Source organism: Lissotriton vulgaris, assembly GCF_964263255.1.
Source record: "Lissotriton vulgaris chromosome 8 unlocalized genomic scaffold, aLisVul1.2 SUPER_8_unloc_1, whole genome shotgun sequence".
In the NCBI taxonomy this organism is placed as follows: Eukaryota; Metazoa; Chordata; class Amphibia; order Caudata; family Salamandridae; genus Lissotriton; species Lissotriton vulgaris.
In genome coordinates, this window is record NW_028240615.1 from 983,222 (window position 1) to 1,009,836 (window position 26,615).

Sequence of the window (26,615 nt, forward strand, 5' to 3'; positions counted from 1 at the left end):
GGATCTTAAACAGCCCTGAAAAGGCCAGTACTGGAGCTTTAACTTCTGGAAAACTTTTTATGACAACACTAAGTTTAAAGGCCAGCATTCTGTGCTGGTAATGCAGGTGCACACTCCATATTACCAGTACAGAAAGCTGGAAAAACTGGAAGAACTTCCTGTCCTTCTTATGCAGGCACGTGAAAGTATGCCTCTTCTAAATCTACAAAGCATAACCAGTTGTCCTGATCTGCTGCCAGTACCCATGCGGGGTGAGCAACTTCAATAGCTGACAGTTAGGCAGTGGTGCAGGGGAAAATGGCAAAGGCAAGCGGAACTAGTCAAGATCATATAATCTAGTGTTTGAAAATTTCCACTTCTTTTTTGTTACGATGAATAGTGATAGCTGGAGCAAAGCACTCAATAGAAGGGATCAAACGACTCTATAGTCCAACACAAAGAATTTCTCCCCATCTTCCAAGAGTCTTCTGGGAAGGCAACAGAAGCAGAGGGACTCTACAGCATTTCCATATAGCACACATTGGGAGGTGTGGTACTAGTCCCCTACATTGGAGCAATCGGATTGTCAGGGCCCCAGGAAAGTGAAATGGACTGCTTGGCCTCTTTTAAGGTCCATGTGGCTTGTCTAAGTTTCCTCCTTATGTCTTCTTGAACTATGAAGTTTAGACGAAGGAAGAATGCAGCTTTGGCAAAGCTCATGGAATGAAAAGTGGCTGCTGCCTTAAAATGAATCATTACTTTAATACTGAAGGACAGGAAATTCTGTTTTAATGTTTTTTGGATGTTTATGTTTAAACACACTCGAAAATCGGTTTAGTGGCTTGTATACTTAATTCGGTTTGTGTTTTGTTGTTTTTTTCTATGGCATCTACTAATGCTTTGGTAAAAGAAGTTAAGATATTTGATTGGATTTAGGATTCAAGGTTAAAAAAAAAAACACGAAGCTAATACTAGCAGGTTACTGGAAACCTATTAGCCAATGATCTTGCTGTGGACACTGTTGGAACTTCACTGCAGGCTTCCACGCAAGGATAGAAAACCCCATTTGCCCGGGGAAGTGTTTTCATTGTACATCCTCACTTAACTTTTCGACAAACTGCAATTGATGATAGATATCCTTGCATGAATCAGTGGGGGTAGAGGGGTCACCCAGTGGTTACCAGATTCATTCTCTATCGGAAGCATAAACAATTCTGAGCTCGGAGTCAGATTAGAAAAATCTCAAGTGGGGGACCGATTTACGCATAACATTCATCAGTTGTGAGAGAGGATGTGCTCTTTCCAAACTTTCAAGAACCACCCTTAAATCACAACAACTTTAAACATCCCTTTAAAAAACAAATTGCTAGTGGCAAATGCAATTACCCTTGAAAAATGGATGAAGATCACAGTCAGATAAATTATTCTTGCACTGGTCACGTCCCTTCATTAGTGCAATAATTCGCCTTAGGGCTGCTGCCTTCTAGTTCAAAATGTTCATCGCTGTTGACAACATAATATTTCCTAATAGGTCAGAGCTAGATATATTACTCACCTATTGTTTGAGTCTTATGTTCCGATTAATTAGTTTTCATCACTGGATTTGAGATATGTTGTGACATCCTATATAGTTAGATTGTGGGATCTTAGTGGCGTTAACAAAACTTTGAACACTCTTTTTTTTTCATCTTTCAATTTGCATAAAATATATCCCCGAGAACAGTGTACTCGAACGCGGAGGTGAATGCAGATCTGCAGAAGGGGTACCACAATCCGCAGATAATTCTTCACGAACTCAAAATCCCAAATAAAAATGAGCCCTAACCAACACTTGTTAATCCAGCCGCGGCTTCCCTAAATGCATCCTAAAGCTTTCACGTTCGACAACATACAAGGAGGAATATGGCCAAACATCTGGTGGCCTCACACCCCCAAACAATGAATTCATAGGACTCTTAATGGTTGATTATCAAAGTTGTACTGTGCTCCATCCATTGCTTCAATGCACATTTCAAAAATATCCAACGCAAAACTTGAGCTTAATTAGTGGATCTCCTGGTGTTGCGAAAAAAAAGACAATAGGAGGGGGTCACACAATGGTTTGTTCCAGAGTGCTTTAAACAACCTATGGTGAAAACACTGAAGAGTTACTTTGCCCCACTCTCTCGCCTCATGTGCTACAGCTAACCTTTACAGCCATTACAGTTCCTAGCAATCTTGTGTAGTTTCCGTAGCTTCTACTAATTACCTACACTGTCAGCATCGATCTAGTGAAAATTGCTTCCTCTTGATAAGGGTCCTTCCACTGCTGGCGCTGTGATTTGAGGTACTATTTTTATTTTCTTCTGCTTCCCATCATGTTGTTACTTTTTCAATTTTCTTCCTCTTGTCCTGTTGCTACCTGTAGTTTCCTCATCCCCACTCCCCTTGTCCGTTTTGCTTCTTCCCTCTCAGCCCAATCACACCTTTGTCTATATTGCCTCTTCCCTCCCACCATCACCCCCAACTTAACCTCCCCTTGTCCGTGTTGTATCTTCCTTCCCACCTCCCATCATCTGTCTTGGTTCTGCCCTCCCACCCTATCCCATAACCCACCCTCCTGTTGCCTGTGTTGCCTCTTCCCTCCCACCACCCACCTTTCATCGCTGGTCATGGCATACTACTTGTTTTTTTACCTTCACGATACATAGTGATTTTTGTATAACTGTTATACAACTTTTTTAATTAACCTCTAGCCATGCTGCACCGCAGTCCTGCTGCTCTACAACATTGCTTAAATACATTGGCAAAGCCAATTGCTCTCAGATAGGCATGGCCTGTTGGCTTTACCAATGTTTGTTACAGCAGAGACAAATGAGCTGATCAGAAAGAGATGTGATGGATTGGAAGCAGCTATTTGAACACCTCTAGAACTCAAAGCTTGGCCACTGCAACAGATTATCCGGATTCATTTAGTTTAGCCAGACTCTGGCTGTTCCTGAGAACCAGTTCTGGATCTAAGGGTTTCAGTCTGCTGCATTGTCAGTGGAACTCATGACTCTGCATCACATATTATTCCCGTTCACTGGTCTTCAACTCATGTCCAACTTGAAATCTAATATTAATCCATTACGCATGCTAGGCGTCCTGCCAGACAACAGCCCACAATAGCATTTGAGCTTAGTTGGTGGGGGCTAGTGATAGACTTTGGGCAACAGCACAATCCCCACCCCTGTGGGATGTATGGCGATACAACGAGGGCCATTTCAACGCAGTCAGTTAGATTGCGGTTTTTACAACGCAAGACGTTACATTGACTTGCGCTGGAGGGGCGCTGGACTTAGGAATAGTGTGAATTACTATTCCAACTCCAGTCTACATACAGTAGGGAAGGTGTTGGAAACAGTAATTTACACTATTCCTTAGTCAACAGCGCCCTCCAGTGCAAGTCGGTGTAACAACTTGCGTAGTGAAAACCACAATGTAATAGAAATGGATGCGTGGTAAAAGATGCCTCCCCCCCTGTGGCACATGATTCCTCCTTTCATGCATGGCCTTCTTGATCTACCAGAGGGGTGTACTTTGGCCTTACCATCTATCCTCTTTGCTCTTTCCAATTCTGAGTGTGTGCCAGTGCCAGGTGGTCAATGTCGCTCCCTCAAGAGGCTCTGTGTGCCAAGCAGCCAACAAGGTAGCTTATAGTCTGAGTAATAAAGCTTCAAATTACAGAACTTTATGGTGGAGCATTACCTCAAATTTTACCGAAGCGGGACATTACCGACACAAACACGTGAGAGGTCTGGGAAAGAGGCATTTTGGTGGGGAAGCAAATTAAATGGAGCAGTAGCGACATTTCCTTGTGTTAACCAAAAACATTTAAAGTCATGTCTGCTTGCCAATTGGCTCCAGACTTCGAACAGACTTGGATCACCCAAACTCGAAATCTAACCTACTCCTGTTCCTGTATTTATCACCGAAATGATAGCAAGCAGGGCTCCGGTCATAGGCTTTCTCTCAGCTCAGTAAGCCTTAAAGATCTATCACAAAGCTTAGCGCACTGGACTATTCCTCATTAAAGATCTACTTTTGGTGTGTCCATCTTTCATCACGAAGACAAGCTTCCAAGGTCCAGCTGAGTCTAGCAGTGACCTCTATATTTGACAGGACTGAAGATGCACAAAGCAGAACTATCAGGCAGGGCTATTAGACTGCACGGTACAGTCGTGCTAGCCTCTTCCCTCAACTTAGCAGAGACTTTCCTGCAATGTCCACGAGCTAGTGCACACTTACAGCATTACTTGATGGTGCAGACCTAGTTTTAATGCTCCTGGCTATATGAGTGTATCCTTCCACTTCCACTTGAGTGCTTGCATTGTACGGCATTAGTGTGCACTTTACCTCTGTCTGCTCTTGCCGGATCCCTCCTGTGTGTCTCGCTCTAATGTGCTCTAGCTGCATGTGTTACCACATAAAAAAGAGACCTATTGGCTTTACCAATGCTTGTTTATTCATTATTTTTGTTCAGTGCAACATACACCAAGAGATTACTTCTCTGTACAAGCCCTCCATACCAGAAACTCAATTTTTACAAACCAGAGCAAACAGCAGTGTTTTCATTGTGTTTAAACATCCGATTACTATTTTCACATTGAGGATTATTTAAAATATGTTTTGTATTATGGAGGGTCTGCTTCCTTATTAACAAAGTTGTAACATTAATAATACATCATTAGGGAGGGTGTGACATGCTGTAATCTACATGAAGTGGCATAAGAATTTTTAAAAAGTGTCTTAGATAATTTAAGTTCATCCCTCACATCCTTCATCTTCATACTCAGGTGGTTTTTGATCTGCCCTCCTTTGAAGATTTGAGGAGGTCTGGTCGTATTTCAAATTCTACCGCAATGTTTTTCATTATTAATAATTTTGCAAATAGTGTTTCTTCTTACCAATTTAGATGGGCATTGACCTGCTGCACAATGTATTTTTTCTAAGCCCCTTCATGCTCTACATAAATGGCATGCAGGCAAAAACTAAACGATTTGTTGCTGGTGGGGTAGTTATGCTACTTGAAGAATTTTCTGGATTCACATGCTTTGCATTATTCTGCCATATAGTTGGTGGGTCAAAAACTCTCCTCTCACTCTCTTCTCCTTTTCCCTTTTTGTTTGGGTTGTTGGGCATAGACTGTCTTCACTATTTGGTGCTTGGTGCAGCCTTCTCCTGAGATCAGTAGCCAGCCTCTGTGCGTGGTCGCAGTCTATTTTTCTGGTGATTCTTTGTCCATTCAATGTGGCATAGGCTTCCTCCTGATGTGTACCTCATTCATGTCCTGGTTTACTTTGCCTCACCTAATTTCCTAGGGAGGTGGGTGGGTCGCTGCAATACTACTCCTACCGGTTAAGTCTCCTGTGCCAGGAGCCAGTGGAGATGCACACAGAGGAGAAAGGAGGGAAAGAAAAGGAGAAGCACACTGGCGAGAGAGAGAGAGCAACAGGGGATTTAGGGAAATACATGGATGAGAGTGAACAACAGGGAGCGTGGGGGGGAGGAAGAAAAGTGAACGAACAAGAAAACTGGAAAACAAATGCACTCTCATTGAATCTTAAAGAAAAAAGTTATTCCATAAAAGGGAGCAGTAGAAGGGCAAAAGTAAAGTGGCTATGCTCCAGGGAATGAACCAACACAATATGGACAACGCAAGCCATCCAACAAGAATTAAGGAAATGAGAGTGACAATTAAGCCATGTAGTGGCAGGCAGCGAGTGGGATTTAAGCCCACTTTAAGATATGGTAAGAGGAAAATAGATCTTTTTCAAACAGACAGGTAAACTGGCTGGTTTGCCTGACTTAACCACATGGCTGCTAGGCGTTTTCCCGTCCTGTGCTGAGATATGCAAAATGCCATCATTCATGACGAGCTGGCCTTGTCATCCGCGCACGGCAGGTAAGCGCCATGACGAGCCCAGCTCGTCATTAGCTTCGAAGGGGTTAAAAGAAGCCAACAACTGAAATTACAGAATTGTACTGCACACAACAACATTAATAAAAGTGGTATTGGTAAAAACATTTAATACAATGTTTTGGGGGGCGTACCATGCTATTCTCCAGGAGGTTGCATACTGTATACACAAGATATCTGTACAGCAACCGAAACAGGGCTGCTGAAAATGATCAATTTATTAGGCACCTGAACATCGATGCTCCGATGCATAGACGTTTTCTCTTCCGCGTCAGCAATGCTTTAGAATTATGCAACACTGTAATTCAAGATATACAAAGCACAAAAGGTTTGATTTCTCCTAACAGCAGATTGTAGCGCACCATGCATCAAACTTTCTAACCGGGTAAGGAAAATGTTTGAAACAATATTTAGACAACAAAATATATATTTTGTGTTTGTATTCCTCATACCTGGACCTCCTGGAACAGGTTTTGGGGCAGGTTTTTTCGTGGGAGTGCCTGCAAATAAGCAGAGAAAAGTAAGTGAATTTCCAGACAAAAAATAACCATAATTCAGTTAAGGAATTAAACAATAAATAAATACATACAACTCCGTCATTGTTAAACACCATGGCATTTACACTTCCTTTGACCTCAAGGCTTGGACAATTTTGCTTAATGAATCTAAATCAGGCTTCGCCAATGAGACGCTATTGAGCTACTGGTAGCTTGCAGGCGGCTATCTTTAAGTAGCTCTCCTGTGTTCAGTTTGGCTACTAACTTAGAAGCTTAGCCCAAACTTGACTCGAATCGGGTATCAGAGCGCTTTACATAGCACCAGTTGCCTTACATGAGGACACTTTCATTTTTTGTTGTTGTTCGAATTAATATCTTTATATCAAAAGCGTGTATCAAAGAAACAAATGTGTGTATTTTTAGAACTCATTGCCTGATATTTGGAGAAAAATTGTTGAATTTCCAATTCACTATTCCAACCATTGATTTGGGTAGAAATAAACATATGTTAATCCAACGCAAAGATAGTCTTCACTGTGAACTTCCAATTCACCAATACACGTTATGTTATATTTAAAGCTGATATGAGAGTGATAAATTATGTTGCATTTGGTAGATTTAGGACTGTGGTTCCAGAGACCTTGCAGCTATGGTTGTTATGTATTACCCCGATATAGGCATTCCAGATTATTAAAGCCTTTTATGTTTTTTACATCAGTGCTAGCAATTATGCCTAAGGCACTGAGGTGATCACTGCGGATAATTTTGCATGGGGTTCGACAATACCTCTAGTAGTAGCTTGGAAGGATTTTCATTGAACATAAGTATATTTTCTTACAGAAAAGGCTAGATACCCCTGACCTAAACGGAAAATCAACACAGCTATAAAGGCAATACTGATTAGTAACTCTCCCAACCGCCATTCAATTAGGGAAAAGCAGGTGACTTAAGTACATTTTTACCATTATTTAGGAGGTGGTCAAAGAGAGAATACATACTAATTATGTTCTTCATGCCATAAATACTGTTCACTTAATCTGAAAAACCCCTTCTCTTGCCTCAATAGCATCGTGTAATGAACTGAGCTGTTCTGTATCCAAATAGTAGAATGACCAAGTGTGTATTTATGGACCTTCAATGCACCACAGATCACAGTCTCTCAACTACCCACTTAGCGGGTGCAAAACAACAGTGTTGATGCAGCGGGTCTGAAAAGCTGGGTTAATATAAATTCATGGACCTTGGGACTACAAAGTTAGCTGTCTTCAATAAGGCAAACATGTTCTGTCACATCCTGTCTAATAAAGTCACACTAGTCATGGAAAAGGTGCCCAGTGGTAATGTTGGATGAAAGCTGCTAGTTGCCATCAGTTCATGTCGATACCTGGCGGCCAAGACATGGAACTCCCTCCCCATCCACCTCCGGCAGACCCAGGACCACCTCTACTTCAGGAAGCAACTGAAGACCTGGCTGTTCGAGCAGTAGCGAACCCCTTCCCCAAGTGCCTTGAGACCCTCCCGGGTGAGTAGCGCGCTATACAAGTGTCATGATTGATTGATTGATTGATTGTAAACAAACTGGTGTCAGGCTTGTCTTTGTACCAGTCACTAGGATGCCAACTACATTGGTACCTAAGGTACTATCAGACTTCATGTCCTCACAGAGATGCATGCCTCTGGGATGTCAGGAGACCTCGGAAACTGGCAAATGACAATAGCATGGGTCACTGTCCTTTGGTCTCTTAATGTACAAGCCTACTTGGAACATAGGATTCCAGCATTTCTCGCGTCTGGTTGATTGTTCGGATCCATAATTTCTATTCCATCACCAGGGCTTTTGACCCTGATGATGTCCCTGACAACCGGGTCTGAGTCAAGGAAGTGTCAGTCCCTGTCCAGAGACAAACGTCCATTTATGCCCTCTGTGGACCAATCTTCATGTTAAGTCTGTTTTAATATCAGCTGAAAGCTTCATAATTGTGTTCTTGCCGCATGCAGAAAATACCAATGACTGGATTTTGGAATAAAAGAAACACTTTGAATCGTGTAGTGTTTCCTAGTGATGCAATACAAGGACAAATGAAAGTAGATTAATGCATACTGCACCTCTTTTTTTCTCCAAAGTATGCAAAAGAACATGTTAGACTTCAAACGCCCACAGAAACAATGTGTTCTGGATCCATTTGAAACCTACCACCCCTTTAACATGGGTCAGCCTTTATTGTTATTGCTCTGCAGTGAGCAATCAAGTTCTTTCACTTAAAGCCTATGTTCAAGTTATGTCTACACTTTGGGAGTTGTTGGGAAGAGTAAGGGAAGATCGGGCAAGCAGTAAAAATTAACCTAGAGATTTCTTGACGTTACATTTTTGATTTATTCTTATCGTTTTTAGTACAAATATGTGAAAAAACAAAGAAACTTAGTTAAGGAAATCCAGATCAATCCATGTTTCAGAGACTGGGTCAGTAACATGGCATTAATTTCAACGTATGCGAACAGGATGAGACTAGGGACTATGACTGGGATGGGATTAGAATGGGAAAACTAGGGACTAGTATGGGAAAACTAGGGAGTAGGACAAGGGAAAACTAGGAAGTGGGCTGAACACATTTTAATTCATTTTGTTAATATGACAAACTATTAGTTGTACCTTTCTAGGAGTGTCTTACTATATGAAATAAGTGGGTTTAATTTAATCTCCACATTTCTGTATACTTTTTCATAGAATTGGCCATTATTAATTGTATAGCAGTAATCCCAGAAAACAGCTAAGTAATTAATATTTAAGATAAGAGTTTCCTGCAGGTTCCAATATTTTGAATGAGATGTTATATATGTCAGTTTGTCTGGAAATAACTGCAGAAAAACGAAAATATGCGTTCTGACATTTTTTAACTTTGATAACCTCGAGAAGGACTTGCTTCATTAACATCACTACCCCTCTACTCCCGAATTTTGCTTGAGAACCCCTTGTCTAGGAGGTCGTTCAGGTTGTACCAGAAACAAAGTAAACTAGGTTCTCCAAGCCCTGCTTCCAATCCTAGCCCTAGTCTTAGCCTTTCAGTAGCAATTACGAGCTAGGAGAGGGACTAATGGTGAGACCTGTCAAATTTTGAGATATTTCCAGTGAAAAGGTGTGTTTTCATTTCTACTACCACTGCCATTTTTATGAATCTACAATACGGGAGCCTGTGCTGGAGCATTCCTTATCACCCAGGAAAGAAAGAACTTGCGTCAGGCAACATGTTGCAAGGATGCTATTAGTGCTCCTTCTCCAAATGTATGCAAAAAATCTCTGATATCGGCGGTGCTCAGAGCAGATTTAATTCCTATGCCCACCAAGCTGGAACTAGTTGAAGGGCGGTTGTGAATGGCATGCCCTTCTGTTTTTGTTTTAGAGTTACATTTTTTCCCCTTGATTTTCCAGGCGCAGCTTTCAAATTTTCAAATTTGCTAGCAGAATCAATAAAATAAATGATTTACCTGATAATGTATCAATGTTGCACATCTGGAACCGAACAGTCTCTTGGGTGTGGGAGGAATGAGATTTCAGTATGTTGCAGTGTACCAAAGTAGACTGCAACAACCTACTTTTAAGAAGGGGAGGTGTACTTTTGGCGTTTACCTGCATGCTTTGGCAATGAGAGGATCAGTATGTGGCAACTAGCAAGTTGTCACGCCGGGGTTTAATTCCAATTTGATCCATAGAGAAGGGATTGCCCTAAAAATGCCTTATGCATAGAGGCGAGAGCTTACAAGGTTCCTTTTCACCCATCTATTCAGCTGCAATTCAGAATCAACATGCCAACATCTAGAAGTACAGTGCAGGACTGCTGTGCAAATTACACTGGTGCTGTGACATTTGTATGACATTGTGGCAGAAAATACATCAAACCTCAATGCATAGGCCCTGCCTTTGGATGCTTTAGGTTCCATACCAATATGGGGGAGCAGAAACTTACTCTGAGGTGCCACAACTGTTTGACCTCCTTTTTCTGTGCTTTGGCCCTGAGCAGGTCTCCTGTGATGCTTTCTTTGTCAGTGGTGACAGGATAATGCTGGCCTCCAAATCAGCTCTGCCTGTTTTAAGGAGGGCAATAGCCTGGAGGGGTTGCAATTAACTTCTTCTTTAGCGAATGCATCTACTGGACATGAAGAAAATGCCAGACTTGTATTTCTTCTAGAGAATTGGTACCTCCCTACCTTTATACGTATATATTATTAAATCCGCTCAGTGGTGTGGGGAGAATATAGGTTGCCAAAAGGGACAGGCATAAGTACTAGATGACTGTCTTCTAGGGGGGCTGCCACCAATCCAAGCAGTACATCTAATATCCAGTTAGTAATACTGTGCTAAATATGAAGACAGGCAAAGGTTTGTTGGACTGAGAATGCGTCAGCAGGCTCCTTCTAGCATTGTGCAAGTTAAGTTAGCATTTGCTGCACCATTTTGTATTTCGGACGCCATTTTGAACAATGATTGAAACTAACTCCTGTCTCCTTCTGTGTCTGCCTCACCGAAAAGCAGCTGCCAACAGTACTCCGCACATGCATTTCTTCAAGGCTGAGTTTGCTGTGCTAAGGAATAGAATGTTTTATACTTGCATACCTTTCTTACTAGATAGGCTTGCTCCCACTGCTCAGAGTGGTGAGAGCAGGCAGAGTAACCTTGAATACAAGATAATGTGTGCCCGGTCCCAGGATTGTAACTCATCTTTCTGTGTTTTCTTTGTTTATTAGTTCCCAACTGGAAAAATCAAGCTGGGTGGGACCTTACATGGACTGGGAATGTACTTTACGCTTTGCTATGTTGTCCAGAGTCAGTCCCTCGGCAGGAGGCTGGTCAGACCGGACTCTGCTTGAGCGAATACTAATAAAATAACTTTGGTTTGTATTCTCTACTGTCTGACCAACTCTTCATTCGTATGGAAGGCTGAGAAGTGGTCGCAAGTGACCCGGGTGGTCCTAATTGGGTCACTTCCTTCAGTTATCTGGCACAACATGGGAAGTAATGGCAGAAATGGCTGGGTGGTATGGATTTAGCTGCGATTCTCAATGGGTGGATGTATCTTCCATTTTAAATTTGGTGCCACCAAGAATGTCTGTTGGAATGAAGTGTTCGTGGTGAGCTTATGGCACAACCACTGCTAAGTTCACTAGCTTCTGGGCATTATTAAAGCAGACCTCGCTGTATCAAAACAAGCATTTTGTAGGCAACAGAGGACTCTAAAACTCCTACACAGATTGAGTGCACCACAACAGATTTCTCGTTGCCCACTATTCCAGTAAGATATTGGGTAGGTTATAAAAATGGTTTGCTGTGGAAATTCTGGCCATCTTATAGCTGTACTCAGAATGCGGCATTCCAAAATGAAAAAGTGGGAGTTGATCATTGGCATGACGAGAATGACTCTACTCAATGCCTTCTTTAGAAAGTCAGGTTCATCCTATCATGAATGGCGTGGGAGCTTAGTAAGTGTACACACTCTGAACATATTTATAACGTTCTCAAAATCACAAGGAGGCCTTGTGGGTCGCTTACAAATTCATAACAAATAGAAGCTGCAAAGCACTTTTTCAAGTGTGTACCTTTTGCCAGCAAAAGCCTATTATAGATTCACATGATGTTCATTAACTATGTAGCTGAATCCATCTCTTGTTAGTTGGTAATTAGACGTTGCTGGGTTTTCACCACAATGTTTATCCACTCTTTTATTACCTCTTGTCTTGTCTCTGGATAAACACAATATTGCCAAGTAAATGTAGAAGGTGTGCTCTATGTGGGTGTTCTGCATTCATATGTTCGGATTCCTCTATAGAGCCAGCATATCTTTTTTATTTTTGTTATATTGATTACATTTTATGTATATTATCAAATAAACTATATGTCACGAACAATACTCCGTTCATTATACAGTTTCCTGGCCGGAAAACAAATCTGAATAATTGTAATGAGTAATGTAAAATAGAACATAAACAATACTCCATACAATTAACACTAGAATATTTTGATAAAGAAATTCAGGAATTTCTCCCATACAATCGCAAAAAAGAAGACCATTTATCACTGTAGAAAGGAACTTTGAGAGTTATTAGAAAAGATACTTCTTTAATCCAGTTTATCAAGTTTTGCATAACCCCCAACTTTCCAATTTAGGAGAACATGCTTTCTGACAACTACAGCTCCTTTAGTAATCCAAAATTCTATTTGCGGGTTACGTATTTGTATCTAATGGATAATCCTGGAATTCTTGACATTTTTTTTGACACTTTGTCCCAAAAGACTGCAGTCCTTGAATATTTAAATGAAGTATTTAAGTGTCTGCTTTACCACATATCAAGCAAGCAATTGTCAGTGCTAAGCAGTTTCAGTGATTTAAATGTTGTGGCACCCAATAAAGCCCACAGCAATTATTTTTGCTGAGAGAGCCGACTAAGAATTTCAGCTGATGTTTTCGGACTTGACAAGAAACTTCCATATCTCTAGGTCTTCAACCCAATCATCACGACATTTTGAAACTTTTCCATTGTGTGTCAGCCAAGTTAACTCTATATAGTTTAAATCAAGTTGATCTCGTAAACACTCTTTTGAAAAACTTTGACAAAAATATTGGTTTGCAGGTCAGTTAGTCGAGATGTCAAAATCTTCAGCGACCCAATTTATCAAGATATTTTTTGCCCTTTCAGACTCCCTCAGATTTTATTTTCCATTCATATCTGACAAGGATATTACTTGTTGTTCCATTATTACGCATCGTAATTGACTTACATCTTTAGAACCCAAGCTTTACCAATGTACTGTAATTTTTTTAAATCTTTTTCGTAGGATTATTGAAGATCACAGAGAGATTTATTCTCTACAAAATACCGGACAAAAAGCTTTAAATTGTAGGCTATTTGTTTTGCTAACATTAAATAGGAATATCAAGAAAATATCATGGAAATAGAGAATTTCACTGGATATTAATTTATTACATTCTTTTTTACTTCCAACCATGTAGACATGTCTAGGATAGTTATTCACCAGTTTTAAAAGGCTGGCTTGGCCGTTTTAGTATGAACCATTGTGACAGCTTAATATTTGGAAAGTCAAATCCTCCTTTTTCCTCCACATTAACGATCTGAGAAAGTTTTTATCAAACATTAGTTAGTTCGTATCAGGAATGTTAGACCAAATGGTATTACAGATGTAATTGGCTAAAGTCTCATTTTTATTGCATTTAGCTTTGACTATAAACTGAGTTTAGAGTTTTCAAATGTTCTCTTTCCTCTATTATGTCCTCAACCAAGACCACAGATTTATTTTAATCATTTTGCTCATGTATTTTATAATGAACCTCTAAATAAGCTTGCTTCCTAACTTAAAAAGCAATGTTAAATCTTCAACTCTGATTTCTTCTTTCATGATACTCAGTCACACTTTTTTCCACAGTCAATATATAGCCTGACAATTTTCCATTGTCTATTACAGGCATAATGCCTAAAATAGATTTGACTGGGCCATAAGTTAATTGTAATATATCATGCACATAAAGGATGTTTGTAATCATTTTCCCACCATACTGAATACCTTTAAAAGTCTAAACATTTCTCAACATTTGTCCTCAAATTTTCACACTGATACTAAATAATAATGAAGACACCCTTGTTTAGTAACCTTGTGAACTTTGAAAAATGAGGTAATTCCATTCACTGTTACTTGAGATAAACTGTTAAATGTTTATTCGGTTTGTGGATATATGCCTATCAATTCACATAACTCATTTTCTTCAGAACAGGTTAATAGAAAGCTGTTCTGCATCATTGCAATCATCTTGGCATTTGAGGTTCCCTTTTCTAATGTCTTCGATAAATACAAAACATTATTATGAATGTACCTTCTTATAAAATATACTTGAGGAGCTAAAGAAAAGCTGAAATACGTTTAAAAAAAACACATCATTTTTCTTCTTTTCGTTTCGCTGATTGGACTTCTGTCAGCAATATCGAGCGATGAGTCAAGTCAGCAATATGTAAACAGAATGCTATTGAAAATGCTGAGAGTCCCTTGTGGGAGAATTGAGCACTTTCATCTAATTTCTTCAGGTAAAACATAGCTCCTGCTCCCACAGCACTCCTATTTATATGACTTGGGTGCTAATGGCCTTATAGCTCTTACCTGTAGGGCAATGAAGGTGGTTTATTAGCACCCTTGTTAAGCAGCTACACCTATCACTAGGGAGTAGGTAACTAACAGCTGTTACTGTCCGCAACTACAGACAACTATGCTCATAGTAAGAGGAAACAGTCTATCCAAATAAGTATTAAGGATATTACTGTTGCACTCCTTTTTTGAGTTCATGTTTCTGTAAAAAGCAGAAAGTGTCACAAAAGTCAGATGAAAGAACATCAATTATGCAGTTTTAGTACAGTGTTAATTTATTTAATACTTTTCCTAGGATTCATCTCCTTTGACGCAGCTCTTTTTTACCTCTCCCATATCATTTTCCAGCATTTGGATATCCATTCTTTCTTCATGGTTTGACACATTTTCTATGAGAATGCCTCTTAAGCAAGCCTTCAGAGATGACTAAATGATGTTCAAACCATTTACAGTTTGTCGTTTCTACAGACATAATTATTTTTACACAGGATATCATTCTACAGTAAGAAGTACCATTGTTTCTTTCGTGTGGTTGGATGTGAACAGAAAGCTGAATAATGTCAAACACTCGCCCCAGTCAGAGATTTTGACGTAAATCCATTGTTTTTTTTCTCACCCCGCCATTTCAGGTTGGACCCAGCCATATGCAAATCAGTCTTGACCATGCTCCACATGGAACAGTCCAGCCCGAATTGCCAGGACTAGTCCTCCCTGGACTGGCTGGAAACAAGCATCCTAGGACTTGTTTTGGGGTGTTAGCCACTCATCAGCCAGGATAGTTAGAATCCAGTGGCTAACTGGGATGACAAATGCAAAAAGAACAATTGATGGACGGAATGCTGAACGACATCAAACACTCACCCAAAGTCAGGGATGTGGGCCTAATTTCATCTTTTTTTGCTTACCAAGCCATTCTTGGGGGTGATTGTTTGACAATGTTCAGCATTCCATCCATCAATTCTTAATTTTGCATTTGTCAGCCTGAGTGGGGTGATTATGTTTAGACGTGGTTCCTGTGCTCGCCACGCCATTGGATTCAAGCTATCCAGGTTAATAAGGGGTGATTCCCTGAAACCGGTCCTAGGATGCTGGTTTACGGTCCAGAGAGGCCCTGGCCTGGCAGTTCGGGCTGAACTGTTCCCATGGTGAGCACATGACTGATTTACATATGGCTGGGTCCAAACTAAAATGGCATGGTGAGCAAAAAAAACCAATACATTTAGGCCCAAATCTCTGACTGGGGGTGAGTGATGTTGTTCAGCATTCCATCCATATTAGTAATGTTTTTTTAAAACATAAGTGGAAGTGCAACAAGATTAATGTGTTAATTCTTGCATTTCACATAATTAATTGGGAGGCCAGCCCTTTTTAAAATGCTGGAGGATAAGGGTCAACCCATTTGGGTCGTGTTCAACTCTAGCAGAGTTCCTGAGCAAAAGAAGACCCATTCCATGGCTTTTTCATAGTGTTTTATTGAGAAGACACAAGGTGTCTACAACCACCAAATAAGCATTGCTGTTTTTTGCTGCCTGGGCTTTTTCATCACCGAAATACTTCAAAGATTTTCTACAAGGACAGTTTCTTTAAAATCTGAACAGCTATGCAGGGTCAAAGTAAACAGCGTTTTATTTCAAAGTCAAATCCTGGTTTCATTGCCTGCTACAAAGTGTTGTGTTCTCATTCCTCAAAGCATTCTAGATGATGTCAGGTTATTACAGAATTAGTATATGCAATTTAGAATGTGTTTGTGTCATTTAGAATGTATTATTGGAAATTAGGCAGTTGCTGTTTGTTGCTGAAGCTGTACAGATGCCGGTTCAGCGCCTCAACTAGAATAATGGATTTCAACTTAATTAAGGATCCAGTGCCCTTTTTAACACTGGCGACGAGCTGTTGAGGAGCATACGAACCCACGCAAGACGAATATTTTTTTTCTTTGCCGAAAATTAATTTCTAAGGATTTGACTCTTCAATTAATATGTGGGAGATGCGCAATGACATCTCGACCGTTCTATAACAAATTGTATTGTATTGTAGTGTAATTGCATTTATATAGCGCTTACTGCCCCCGACGAGGCGTCGAAGCGCTTTTTCTGCGGGTAGCACGCTACTCCGGGACCCACAGAGGATTAGTGTTGAATTAGTATAGTGAAACATGCAAGTACATTTTAAGTGGTGGATAGGTTAGTCAGTTATTTGAATTTGGAATGATAGCAGAAGGATAGAGTAGGACAAAGGTTTGTATTTATTTATCTCTCGCTTGTTGACGCATGCTATTCAGGAAGCCTATAAAGGATTAGTGGTGAATTAATATGGTGAAATATGAGGTAATTTCAGTGGTGGATATTAGTCTGTTACTTGGAGTGAGAAGGATAGCGGATGGATTAAAGGGGAAGAAAGATTTGCATTCATATAGCACTTGTTACCCCTGATGGGAGTTGAAGCGCTTTTCTGGCGAGTAGCACGCTACTCCGGAACCCATAAAGGATTAGTTTTAAAAATTAGTATAGTATAAATATGAAGTAATTTGAGTAGTAGATATGTTATTCAGTTATTTGTGCAGTATATTAGTATAGTTGAATATGGAATATGGAATTTGAGAAGTGAAACATGTTAGTCTGTTAATTTTGATTGAAAAAGGATAGTGGAAGGATAAAAGGTTGAAGAATATTTTTTTTTAAGTCTTAGCAGTAGGATGAGTAAAAAGGAGTTTTGGAGGGAAGGAGTCAGAGGGGAGAGTTTAGAAATGTTTGTTTTAGGGGATCGGTGTAGTAAAAAGAGGATACGAGGAGGGGTAGAGCAGGAGAGAGTCTAGAAAAGGTTATTTTGACAATCATAGTAGTGGTATGGGGTTTGGGATAAATGAGAGAGTGGATGTAGAGGATATATTGATAGATCTATAGGATGAGAGATAGGGTAGTGCATTAGAAGAAGTAGTAGAAAGAAGTTTGAGATGAGTCAGAAAGGTTGGGCTAGAAGATATATTGAGCGAAGTATAGGCTGAGAAATAGGCTAGTGCATTGGAAATGCTAAATTAGAAGAAAGTGATAAATATATAGATCCATAAGTACCTTGAAAGTATATAGATACATAAAAGAAGTAAGTATATATAGATTAAATATGTTGATAGAGGCACAGGATGAGAACTAGGGTAGTGCATTGGATATGCTTTTTCAGGAGAAAATTAACAGACACACAGATCCAAGTATATGGAAGGTACATAGATCTACAATGGAAGTATGTACATGCAGACCAAAAATGATTTTTATTTATTGATGAATATTATTATTGTTATTATTTTTTTTTTATTTTTTTATTAATAACATAATTGTTTTACATGTTTTATAAAGTAATACACAAAGATAGGTACATATCTATAGTGAAAACAAATGCTTATATACAGAGGGATATGCTGTAAATTTCTATTTCCGTATGGTGCTTATGTGGGGAACAGCCAGATCTTGAGTAGTTTTCTGAAGATAAGGTGGTTGTCGGTGGATCTTATGTTGGGGGGTAAAGAGTTCCATAGTTTGGCTGCTTGAACAGAGAAGGATGTGCCACCCATTGTTTTTTTCTTGTATGGTGGGATTTTGAGGCGAGAAGCTCCTTTAGGGCGTAGGTTCCTTTGTTGAATGTGTTTGGTGATTTTATTCCTGATGAAGAGTGGTCCTATTCCATGTATTGCTTTGTGAGTAATACAAAGCAGCTTGAACGTGGATCTTCTGGCAACCGGTAACCAATGCAGGGCTTTCAAGGCAGGGGAGATGTGGTCTTGTGGTTTGATATGCAAGAGTAGTCTGGCAGCAGAGTTCTGAATCAGTTGTAGTCTTTTCATGGTCGTTAAAGGTGATCGGTGGTAGAGGCTATTGGCGTAATCGAATTTGGATAGAACAAGGGAAATGGTAGCTTGGACTTTGTGTGGAAATCCTAAATGAGGGAAAATTCGTCGCAGCGTTTTTACAGTAGCAAAGCTTGATCTTGCTAGTTTATTCACTTGGACATTCATCGACAGCTTGGAGTCCATGGTCATTCCGAGGTTTACTTCCTTCGATACTTTAGGCAGTGATCCCAGATCATCAGGCCATGCGGCAAGCGGGTTGTAATTTTTCCAATCGCCACACATGAGTATTTCAGTTTTTGAAGCATTCAATTTGAGATGGCTCCAAGTCATCCACTGATCCACGGCTCTGAGACAGCTGAAAATTGGTGATTTTCCAATGTCTTTGGGGCATTCCAGTTGAAGGAGTATTTGTGTGTCATCTGCATAGTTGTAGCACGTGAGGCGAAATTTATTAATCATTACTGGTAAAGACTTCATGTAGATGTTGAAAAGCATGGGCAAGATGATAGAACCTTGAGGGACCCCTGCTTTTGTGGAGTACGGTTTGGACGAGAATGGTGGGGTGTGGATGACATTAGTTCTGTTTCGAAGGTAGGACGCGATCCAGTCTAGAGCAGTTCCCTCTATGACGGCTTCATAAAGTCTTTGTTTCAGAGTGTCATGGTCAACGTGTCAAAGGCAGCTGAGAGGTCCAAGAGGAGTAGCGCAGCAACCCCGTTGCGGTCAACTGTATTCTTTAGGTCATCCCAGATAGCAAGGAGGGCAGATTCAGTGCCTCTTCCCGGACAGAATCCTGTTTGGAAATCTGAAAGTATTTCATTCTATTTAATGAATTGTGACATCTGGGCGAACGCTGCTCTTTCTATCAGTTTGCCCAAGAAAGGTCCATTTGTAATGGGTCTGTAGTTGTCTGGGTTCAGCGGGTCCAAGTTGGTTTTCTTCAGTAAAGGGCGTATGTATGATTTTTTGAGTTCTTCCGGATATATTCCAGTAGTTAAAGAATCGTTGATGATTCTTCTTACTGGAATGGCAGCAGATGTTGTTAAAAGAATTGTCTTGAAAGTTTGTGGCGGACAGGGGTCAGAAGGGCTGCCGGCAGGTCCCTAAATGTATTGTGTGAGATGTGTTGGAAGGAACAGAGAGGCTTGATTAGAGCATTCTTGGATAGTTGTTTTGTACAAGGGTTACTGTTGGTGCTTTGTTTCTGTTGTAGGTACGAGTCCAACCTGTCTGCTTTGTCCATGTAATGATTTGCCAGTTTGTCTGTGAAATCTTGAGTAACAGGATGAGTTCCTTCTAGGCAATTTGGTTTTCGAAATTCATTGAGTATTTTATAGAATTCTTTATTTGCACATTTAGCGTTTTGAATTCTGTCTGAATAGTACCTTTTCTTAGCTTTTTTGATAGCCGTATTATATAATCTGTTAATTTTTTGTAGGTGAAGTTTGTCTTGTTTGGCGTTTGTTTTGAGCCAGGTATGTTGCAGCTTTCTAACATGTTGTTTTATGTCTTTTATTTCTATTTTTCGCCAAGGCGCTTTTTTCCTTTTGTTCTGTTGTGTGGTTTTGAGTGGTATCAGGATGTCAAAAGCTTCCTGTAGCCACTCATATAGATTCTGAACAGAATGTATGGTTTCCAGATTTATACTGGATGTTAGTTGTGTTTCCAAGTGTTCCAAATTGAGTTTGTTCCACGGCCGATAGGTGGATGGATGTAAGGTAGTTTTAGGTGAGTCGCTTAGTGTTGTTTTATGTTGGAAAGCAAGCAAGTGGTGGTATGACCATGTGACTGGAGTTCTAGTTTGAAAGGTAACTAGTTCACTATTAGCAAAAATGACATCTAGGATATGTCCAGCGATGTGTATCGGATTGGGGACAATCTGATGCAGGTTCAATGCGTCTAGGCCAGTGATTATTGTTTTTGGATGAGTCATATTGTTGTTATTTCTTTCTTTTTTTTCTGATCTTACCTTCAACTACTTATCCTCGCGCTGCCACTTTGCTTGCTCGAGCACTACACTATGATGTGTGGTCAAGAGCAACTGTTTGGTGTAGAATTAAGTGTCCTGGTACAAAGCTGTGATTCTTTTACCATCAAATCAGCCAATTTAGGTAGTGCATTGGTTCAAATTGGGTTGAACAGCAATTGTTCGTTTTTCAACCATTGCATGCACAAATTTAAATCATGATGGGTATCGCAGTTGAAAGCTGCAAGTGTTAAGACTTTTCTTAAGATCGGAATTACCTTAGGAACAGTGTTTAGCTGCAGCACAACATGTCCAATTTATCCTAGACATGGTCCAAAATGCAAGTTTTATGAGTCTGTGCAAACACTTCTTTCTCAGCTCAGGCAGGGCCAGCATTTAGCATGGGTGAGCTAGACAAATGTCCAGGGCACTGACCTTCAGAGGGGCGCAGGAGCAGCTTGCAGCAGTCTCCTTCCAACCTGGTTCTAAGTAAAAGTGCAGTAAACAGTGTGTCTGTTTTTCTCCTTCGTCTTGTCCCCCCACCACATCACCTTCCTCCTACACCTCCCATTTTTCTAATACACTGGCAGTTAAAAATGACAAGTGGGATGCAGCACCAAATTTTGTTTTGCCCACAGCGCTACTTGAACAAATGGAACGTCTGTCTCAGCTGACTGCAACTAAGTCATAAAGTCACTGCACGACATGCGCAGCTCTTTGTGTTTCCAAGGTTTTGGGCGTGCCACTAAAAATTGTTGTACTATCATGTGAAAGTCTCTCTTCAAATATACCGATGATGACATTTCAGGCAGAAATTTAGTGGTGGCTTGTTCTTAGCAGATCCGCAGAAACACAGCAAAAATTTTTGCAGGTTTGGCGTCATTCTATATGACCTGACAAAACTACCGAGTCAAAATTCAAAACCACTCATCGTGGATTCATAGTGACTCTTCCAACAGGGAAAGTCGAAAAATTCAGGGGCATATTACCAACAAGTAGCGATATTTATCGCTAAATAGGCTTAGCGATGATTTTTTTTTTTTATTGCTGAGCATCGCCGGAATTTATCGCTGAGATAACGTGCTATTCGCAACGTTTATCTCCAAAGCAAAACATTTTCCGGCGATAGCGGCGAAATGCGTGAATATCGCTGAGAATACAGCTACATTCAAGCATTAGCAACAAAATGCTCTTAGCCATGTTATCCACCTCCCATTGGATTACATGGCTAAGAACTGGTCTGAGCAGGCGTTAGTTTTTGGAGATATTTGCGCTTAGCGCGAATATTTCCAACGCTACACCTGTGTTGGTAATAGGCGATAGCGATGTTAGCGACTGCTTTCAGTCGCTAACAGGTTGGGAACGCCCACTTTGCATGTCATTAGCGATAAATATCGCTGACATGCAAAGCGGGCCCCAAACCGCTCGCTATCGCCTACAAGCTGTCGCTAACTGCTGTTAGCGAAAGCTTGCTAATAGGGCAATAGAATTATCGCAGCTTAGCGGCTGAAAACGGCCGCTAAAGCGGCGATAATTCACTATCGCCACCCTTGATAATATGCCCCTCAGTTTGGTAAACATGTTTTTCTGAACCTAACCACAAGAAGGCAGAATGATGCACAGTTTGTATTTGGAGAATGGGATCATGCTGCAAAATTTGGATATGCGAGTCATTCTTGTAAGTCCAGTGATAAATATCCACTACAAATGTTTTCATTCATATTAACAAAGCAAAGGGCTTTGAAGCACTAGAGCTCCTGTATGTGGTGAACCCACTCCCTGCATCAGAAATTAGTGGTTTTAAGAGAGAAATGATACACTTGAAGGGACGTCAATGTAGAATTAATTTGTGGTGTAAACCTGAGAGGCAGAACAAGAGAGCGAAAGCAAGCGGTACACAGAGTAGTCTTATGGAAGTCTGAGAATGCACTTGGGTCAATTCCGATAAAAATTAAATATTGATGATGGGGGGGTTCTCCTGACATGTAGTTCACAACTTGGTGGCTCACTAGCTAGGGAGCCTAGTTTCCTTGGCTAGAAATCTTGGAGTAATAACAGATAACACAATATTCCTCGATTTACATTTCAATAAAGTTATATCATACATGCCATTAGACCAAATTCAAATGCAAAAATAACAGTTGATGGACAGAATGCAGAACAATGTCATACATTCACCCCAGTACAGAGATCTGGGCCTAAATCCATCGTTTTTTGCACTCCACACCACCCCAGTTCAGACATGGCCATATGCAAATCAGCCTTGACCCTGTTCCTCGTGGGAACAGTCCAGCCCGAACTGCAAAAAAATGATGGATTTAGTCCCAGATCTCTGTACTGCTCAGGACTACTTTACCTCTTTTGCATCAGAAAAGGTCAGTTGTGCAATTTTCATGTTTCTATATATTTGATTATTCCTACTAATGTTTCCTTACACTTTAACTTCCCTTTAAGCACATTGTTCCACAGTACTGCAGAATGGGGCAGCCGACCATGGGGAGGTATGCTCCCCAGAAGGTTTGGGGAAGTGGAGAAGTCCAGCGACTGCTTGCAGTTTTGCGCTAGGTTTGGACTGTAACAATAGCCCAAGGTATAATACTAGCCATTTTATCTGCCAGCCACCATTTTCTCTGTAGGTGACCCGATGGATGGCATTAGGAGAAGTGTGGTATTTTGCATTGTGGAGCCTCGTTTATAGTGTGTAACAGCATGTCAGAGGAGAAAGTGATGCAAACCTTACGGCTCTCGAAGGAGGTAGGGCACTTGGACCTGCTGGCGACAGGTGCGGAAGGAAGAGGTAGCTTCCCGCTATGGCAAGCGTCGGACAGGGTCATGGCTGCGGTGTTAGTCTGTTCACCACCACGCTGGGCAGTGATGCTCCAGCAAGTTAGGCAGAATCAGGTGAGCGAGCAGGGCCACCCAAGTGCATGGCCCAAGAATGAGCCTGGGAGATCTGAGCCGGAGGAATTCATGTTGCATTAAAGGCAGATGAAGGCCCCTCTGAGCGAGGTGGCGGAGTAGGGCAGAAGGAGCATGCGCTGCATCGGTAAGGGGGCAGGGGAACAGCAGTGACTGGCCATGTAGAACGCGGCACACTGAAGAGAGCAGCAATAATAAGAGGCTGTGAGGGGGCAGGGCCTGGCCCACACGTCAGGAGTGACCTTGGAGGCTGGCAGGAAGCCAGGCCTTAAAGAGAAGCCAAGCAGAGAGGCAAAGGCACCCGCATTGGAGAGTGGGGAGGAGTCATAAGAGGGAAACGGCCACTACAACGCGGCCCTTTCCATGTATAACATTAACCATGCATGCATTACAACGCATGCGTGGTTAACACGAATAGCCTTTACCACGCATACCTTTACTACGAGATACGCAGTAAAGGCATGTGTGGTAAAGGCTACCATTAAAAATTGGGACTTGGGGCGTGTCTTGGCTGCAAACCACCCGGCGCGGCCGTCACTACGTGCCTCAATCTTGTGACTGGAAGGGAATTACACTAGAGTACTGGAAAAATGATAACAACGTCACAACAAGCGAGGTGAAAAAAAGAATCAACATGAACTGTAAGTAACCGGTAAAATCTCAGAGCATGTGTGGGTACTCAATGTAAAATATATTTTAAACAAGCATTTGCAATGCAATAGGTCTCGCATTAGGAAAGTTTGAGCTATTGGTACTGTAAAAAATTTTTTTTAATTTATGTTTTGTTTTTGAAAATAGCGAAATTAATAGCTTTGTCATTTACAATGCCAATAGTTATAATTTTCGCAAATGTGACACCTATAGCATTTGTAATGCAATATGTGTTGTATTTACGTGACTTACATGTATTGATATTACAAATAACAATGGCTTTTAATTTTTTGTTGAACATTACTACTTAAATAAAGGTTATTGTAATTTATAATGGCAATAGCTTAAACTTTTGTAAATAACTTTTGTGAAGATTATGTTCAGTGTATTTTATTGTGACGAAAATCCAAGAACAGAAGTGAAATATTAACATCTTTTTGTTACATTTGTAATAAAGCTTGAAACATTGAGAAAACATATTTGAACCAGCTGCTGTTGAATGGTTGCACAGATTGATGCTGTGGTGGCGCTGGGTGATGTTGTGATGGCGAACGAGTGATGCTGTGGCTTTCAGTGATGCTGTGGTAGAGCATAGTGATGTTGTGTTGCCCCTGAGTGATGCTGTGGAGCTGAATGAAGCTGTATGCTATGCTATGTTTTGCTATCCTAGGTTTTGTTTTGTTATGCTATGCTATGTTTTGCTATCCTATGCTTTGATTTGTTATGCTATGTGTTGTTATGCTATGCTATGTTTTGTTGTGTTTTAACATGCTATGCTTTTTTTCGCTATGCTATGTTTTGTTATGCTATGCTATGCTATGTTGTTTGGTATGCTATGTTTTGCTATGCTATTATGTGTTTTGTTTTGCTATGCTATGTTTTGTTATGTTATGCTATGTTTTTTATGCTATGCTATGTTTTGTTATGCTATGCTATGTTTTGTTTTGCTATGCTGTTTTCTTTTGCTATCCTATGCTTTGTTTTGTTATGCTATGTTTAGTTTTGCTATCCTATTCTTTGTTTTGTTATGCTATGCTATGTTTTGTTGTGTTTTGTTGTGCTATGCTGTGTTTTGTTGTGTTTTGCTATGCTTTGTTATGCTATACTATGTTTTGTTATGCTAAGCTAATTTTTGTTGTGTTTTATTATGCTATGTTCTGTTATGCTATGTTCTTTTATGCTATGTTCTGTTATGCTATGTTCTGTTATGCTATGTTTTGTTATGCTATGCTTTGTTATGCTATGCTTTGTTATGCTATGTTGTTTTTTTATGCTTTGCTATGTTGTGTTTTGTTATGCTTTGCTATGTTTTGGTGTGTTTTGTTATGCTATGCTATGTTTTGCTATGCAATGTTTGTTGTGTTTTGTTATGTTATGTTTTGTTTTGCTATGCTTTGTTTTGTTATGCTATGTTTTGTTATGCTATGTTTTGTTATGCTATGCTAAGTTTTGTTATACTATGCTATGTTTTGTTTTCCTATGCTATGCTATGCTTTCTTGTGTTTTGCTATGCTATGTTTTGGTATGCTATGTTTTGCTTTGCTATCCTATGTGTTGTTTTGCTATCCTATTCTTTGTTTTGTTATGCTATGCTATGTTTTGCTATCCTATGCTTTTTTGTTATGCTATGCTGTGTTTTGTTATGCTATGATATGTTTTGTTATGCTATGCTATGCTATGCTGGTGAGAGTGAGTGAGGGTGAGTGAGGGTGTGGGTTATTGAGGGAGGGTGAGGGGTGTGAGGTTGTGAGGGGGTGTGAGGTTGTGAGGAGGTGTGAGGTTGTGAGGGGGTGTGAGGTTGTGAGGGGGTGTGAGGGTGAGGGGGTGTGAGGGTGAGGGGGTGAGGGGGTGTGAGGGTGAGGGGGTGTGAGGGTGAGGGGTTGTGAGGGTGTGGGGTTGTGAGGGCCTTGGGCCCGCCTCTCATGCAGAGTGCAAGAGGTGGGCACCTGGAGCCACGGTCCCACCTGCACTGCAGGGGGTGTGGGGGATAATGTTATGCCACTGGCCATAGCTTTTAAGTGACTTCAAGTCATGTGAGACACGTTCAGTAAACTCTTGATTTTTTTCAGCCAGTGCAAGACCTTGGATTGTGGGCATTGTAGTTTTACTTTTTCAGCGTAAGTAAATAAGAATAACAAATTTAAAGGTAAATTTCTCCTCCCCAGTACCTCACAAATAAACATAGTACATCTGAGTGTTTTAAGTAGGATTAAAAAAGTGTGTGTGTGTGTGGGGGGGAGTGTTCTTCAAAACGGGCGTGGCCTATCTAATTAAGGGCCTTGCTTAAACACTTCACCTAAACATCTGTGCTTAGCATAGTGTGTCATCAGACTTCTATTTTGCTGCCTCTCTGTTTTATCGCATCCAGATACAATCCAACAACTGACATTACACCTGAAACAAGCTTTGACATTGGTTGTTAGTTGCATAAAATAAATAACAAGGACTTTGTTGTATAGTAGTACATTGAACATGCTTCAATTCTGTGCTGACTGTGAAATAATGAAAACGAGTCTCTTTGAAGCTACATCAAAGGCAGAGATTTTATTTTCACTCTTGAGTGTGAGGGCAAAAATGGAAAGCAGGAAGGGGACCCGTCTCAGCACCTGCTTTACAGAGCGCCAAAGTGCACCCAGCCCACTTAAAGCTCTGGCAACACCAGCGTCATCAGGGGGCGG

The 26,615-nt window shown here is 40.6% G+C and overlaps 1 protein-coding gene across 4 annotated transcripts in view; it reads right to left on the minus strand.

The window, feature by feature from the left end:
- LOC147672953 (CD99 antigen-like) overlaps positions 1-26,615 on the minus strand; it is a 271,236-nt gene that overhangs the window by 115,714 nt on the left and 128,907 nt on the right. For all 4 annotated transcript variants that reach the window (XM_086947860.1, XM_086947862.1, XM_086947863.1 and 1 more), the window contains exon 5: positions 6,373-6,420. In XM_086947860.1, coding sequence (XP_086803986.1) covers positions 6,373-6,420 — 48 coding nt within the window. The remainder of the gene's footprint in view (positions 1-6,372; positions 6,421-26,615) is intronic.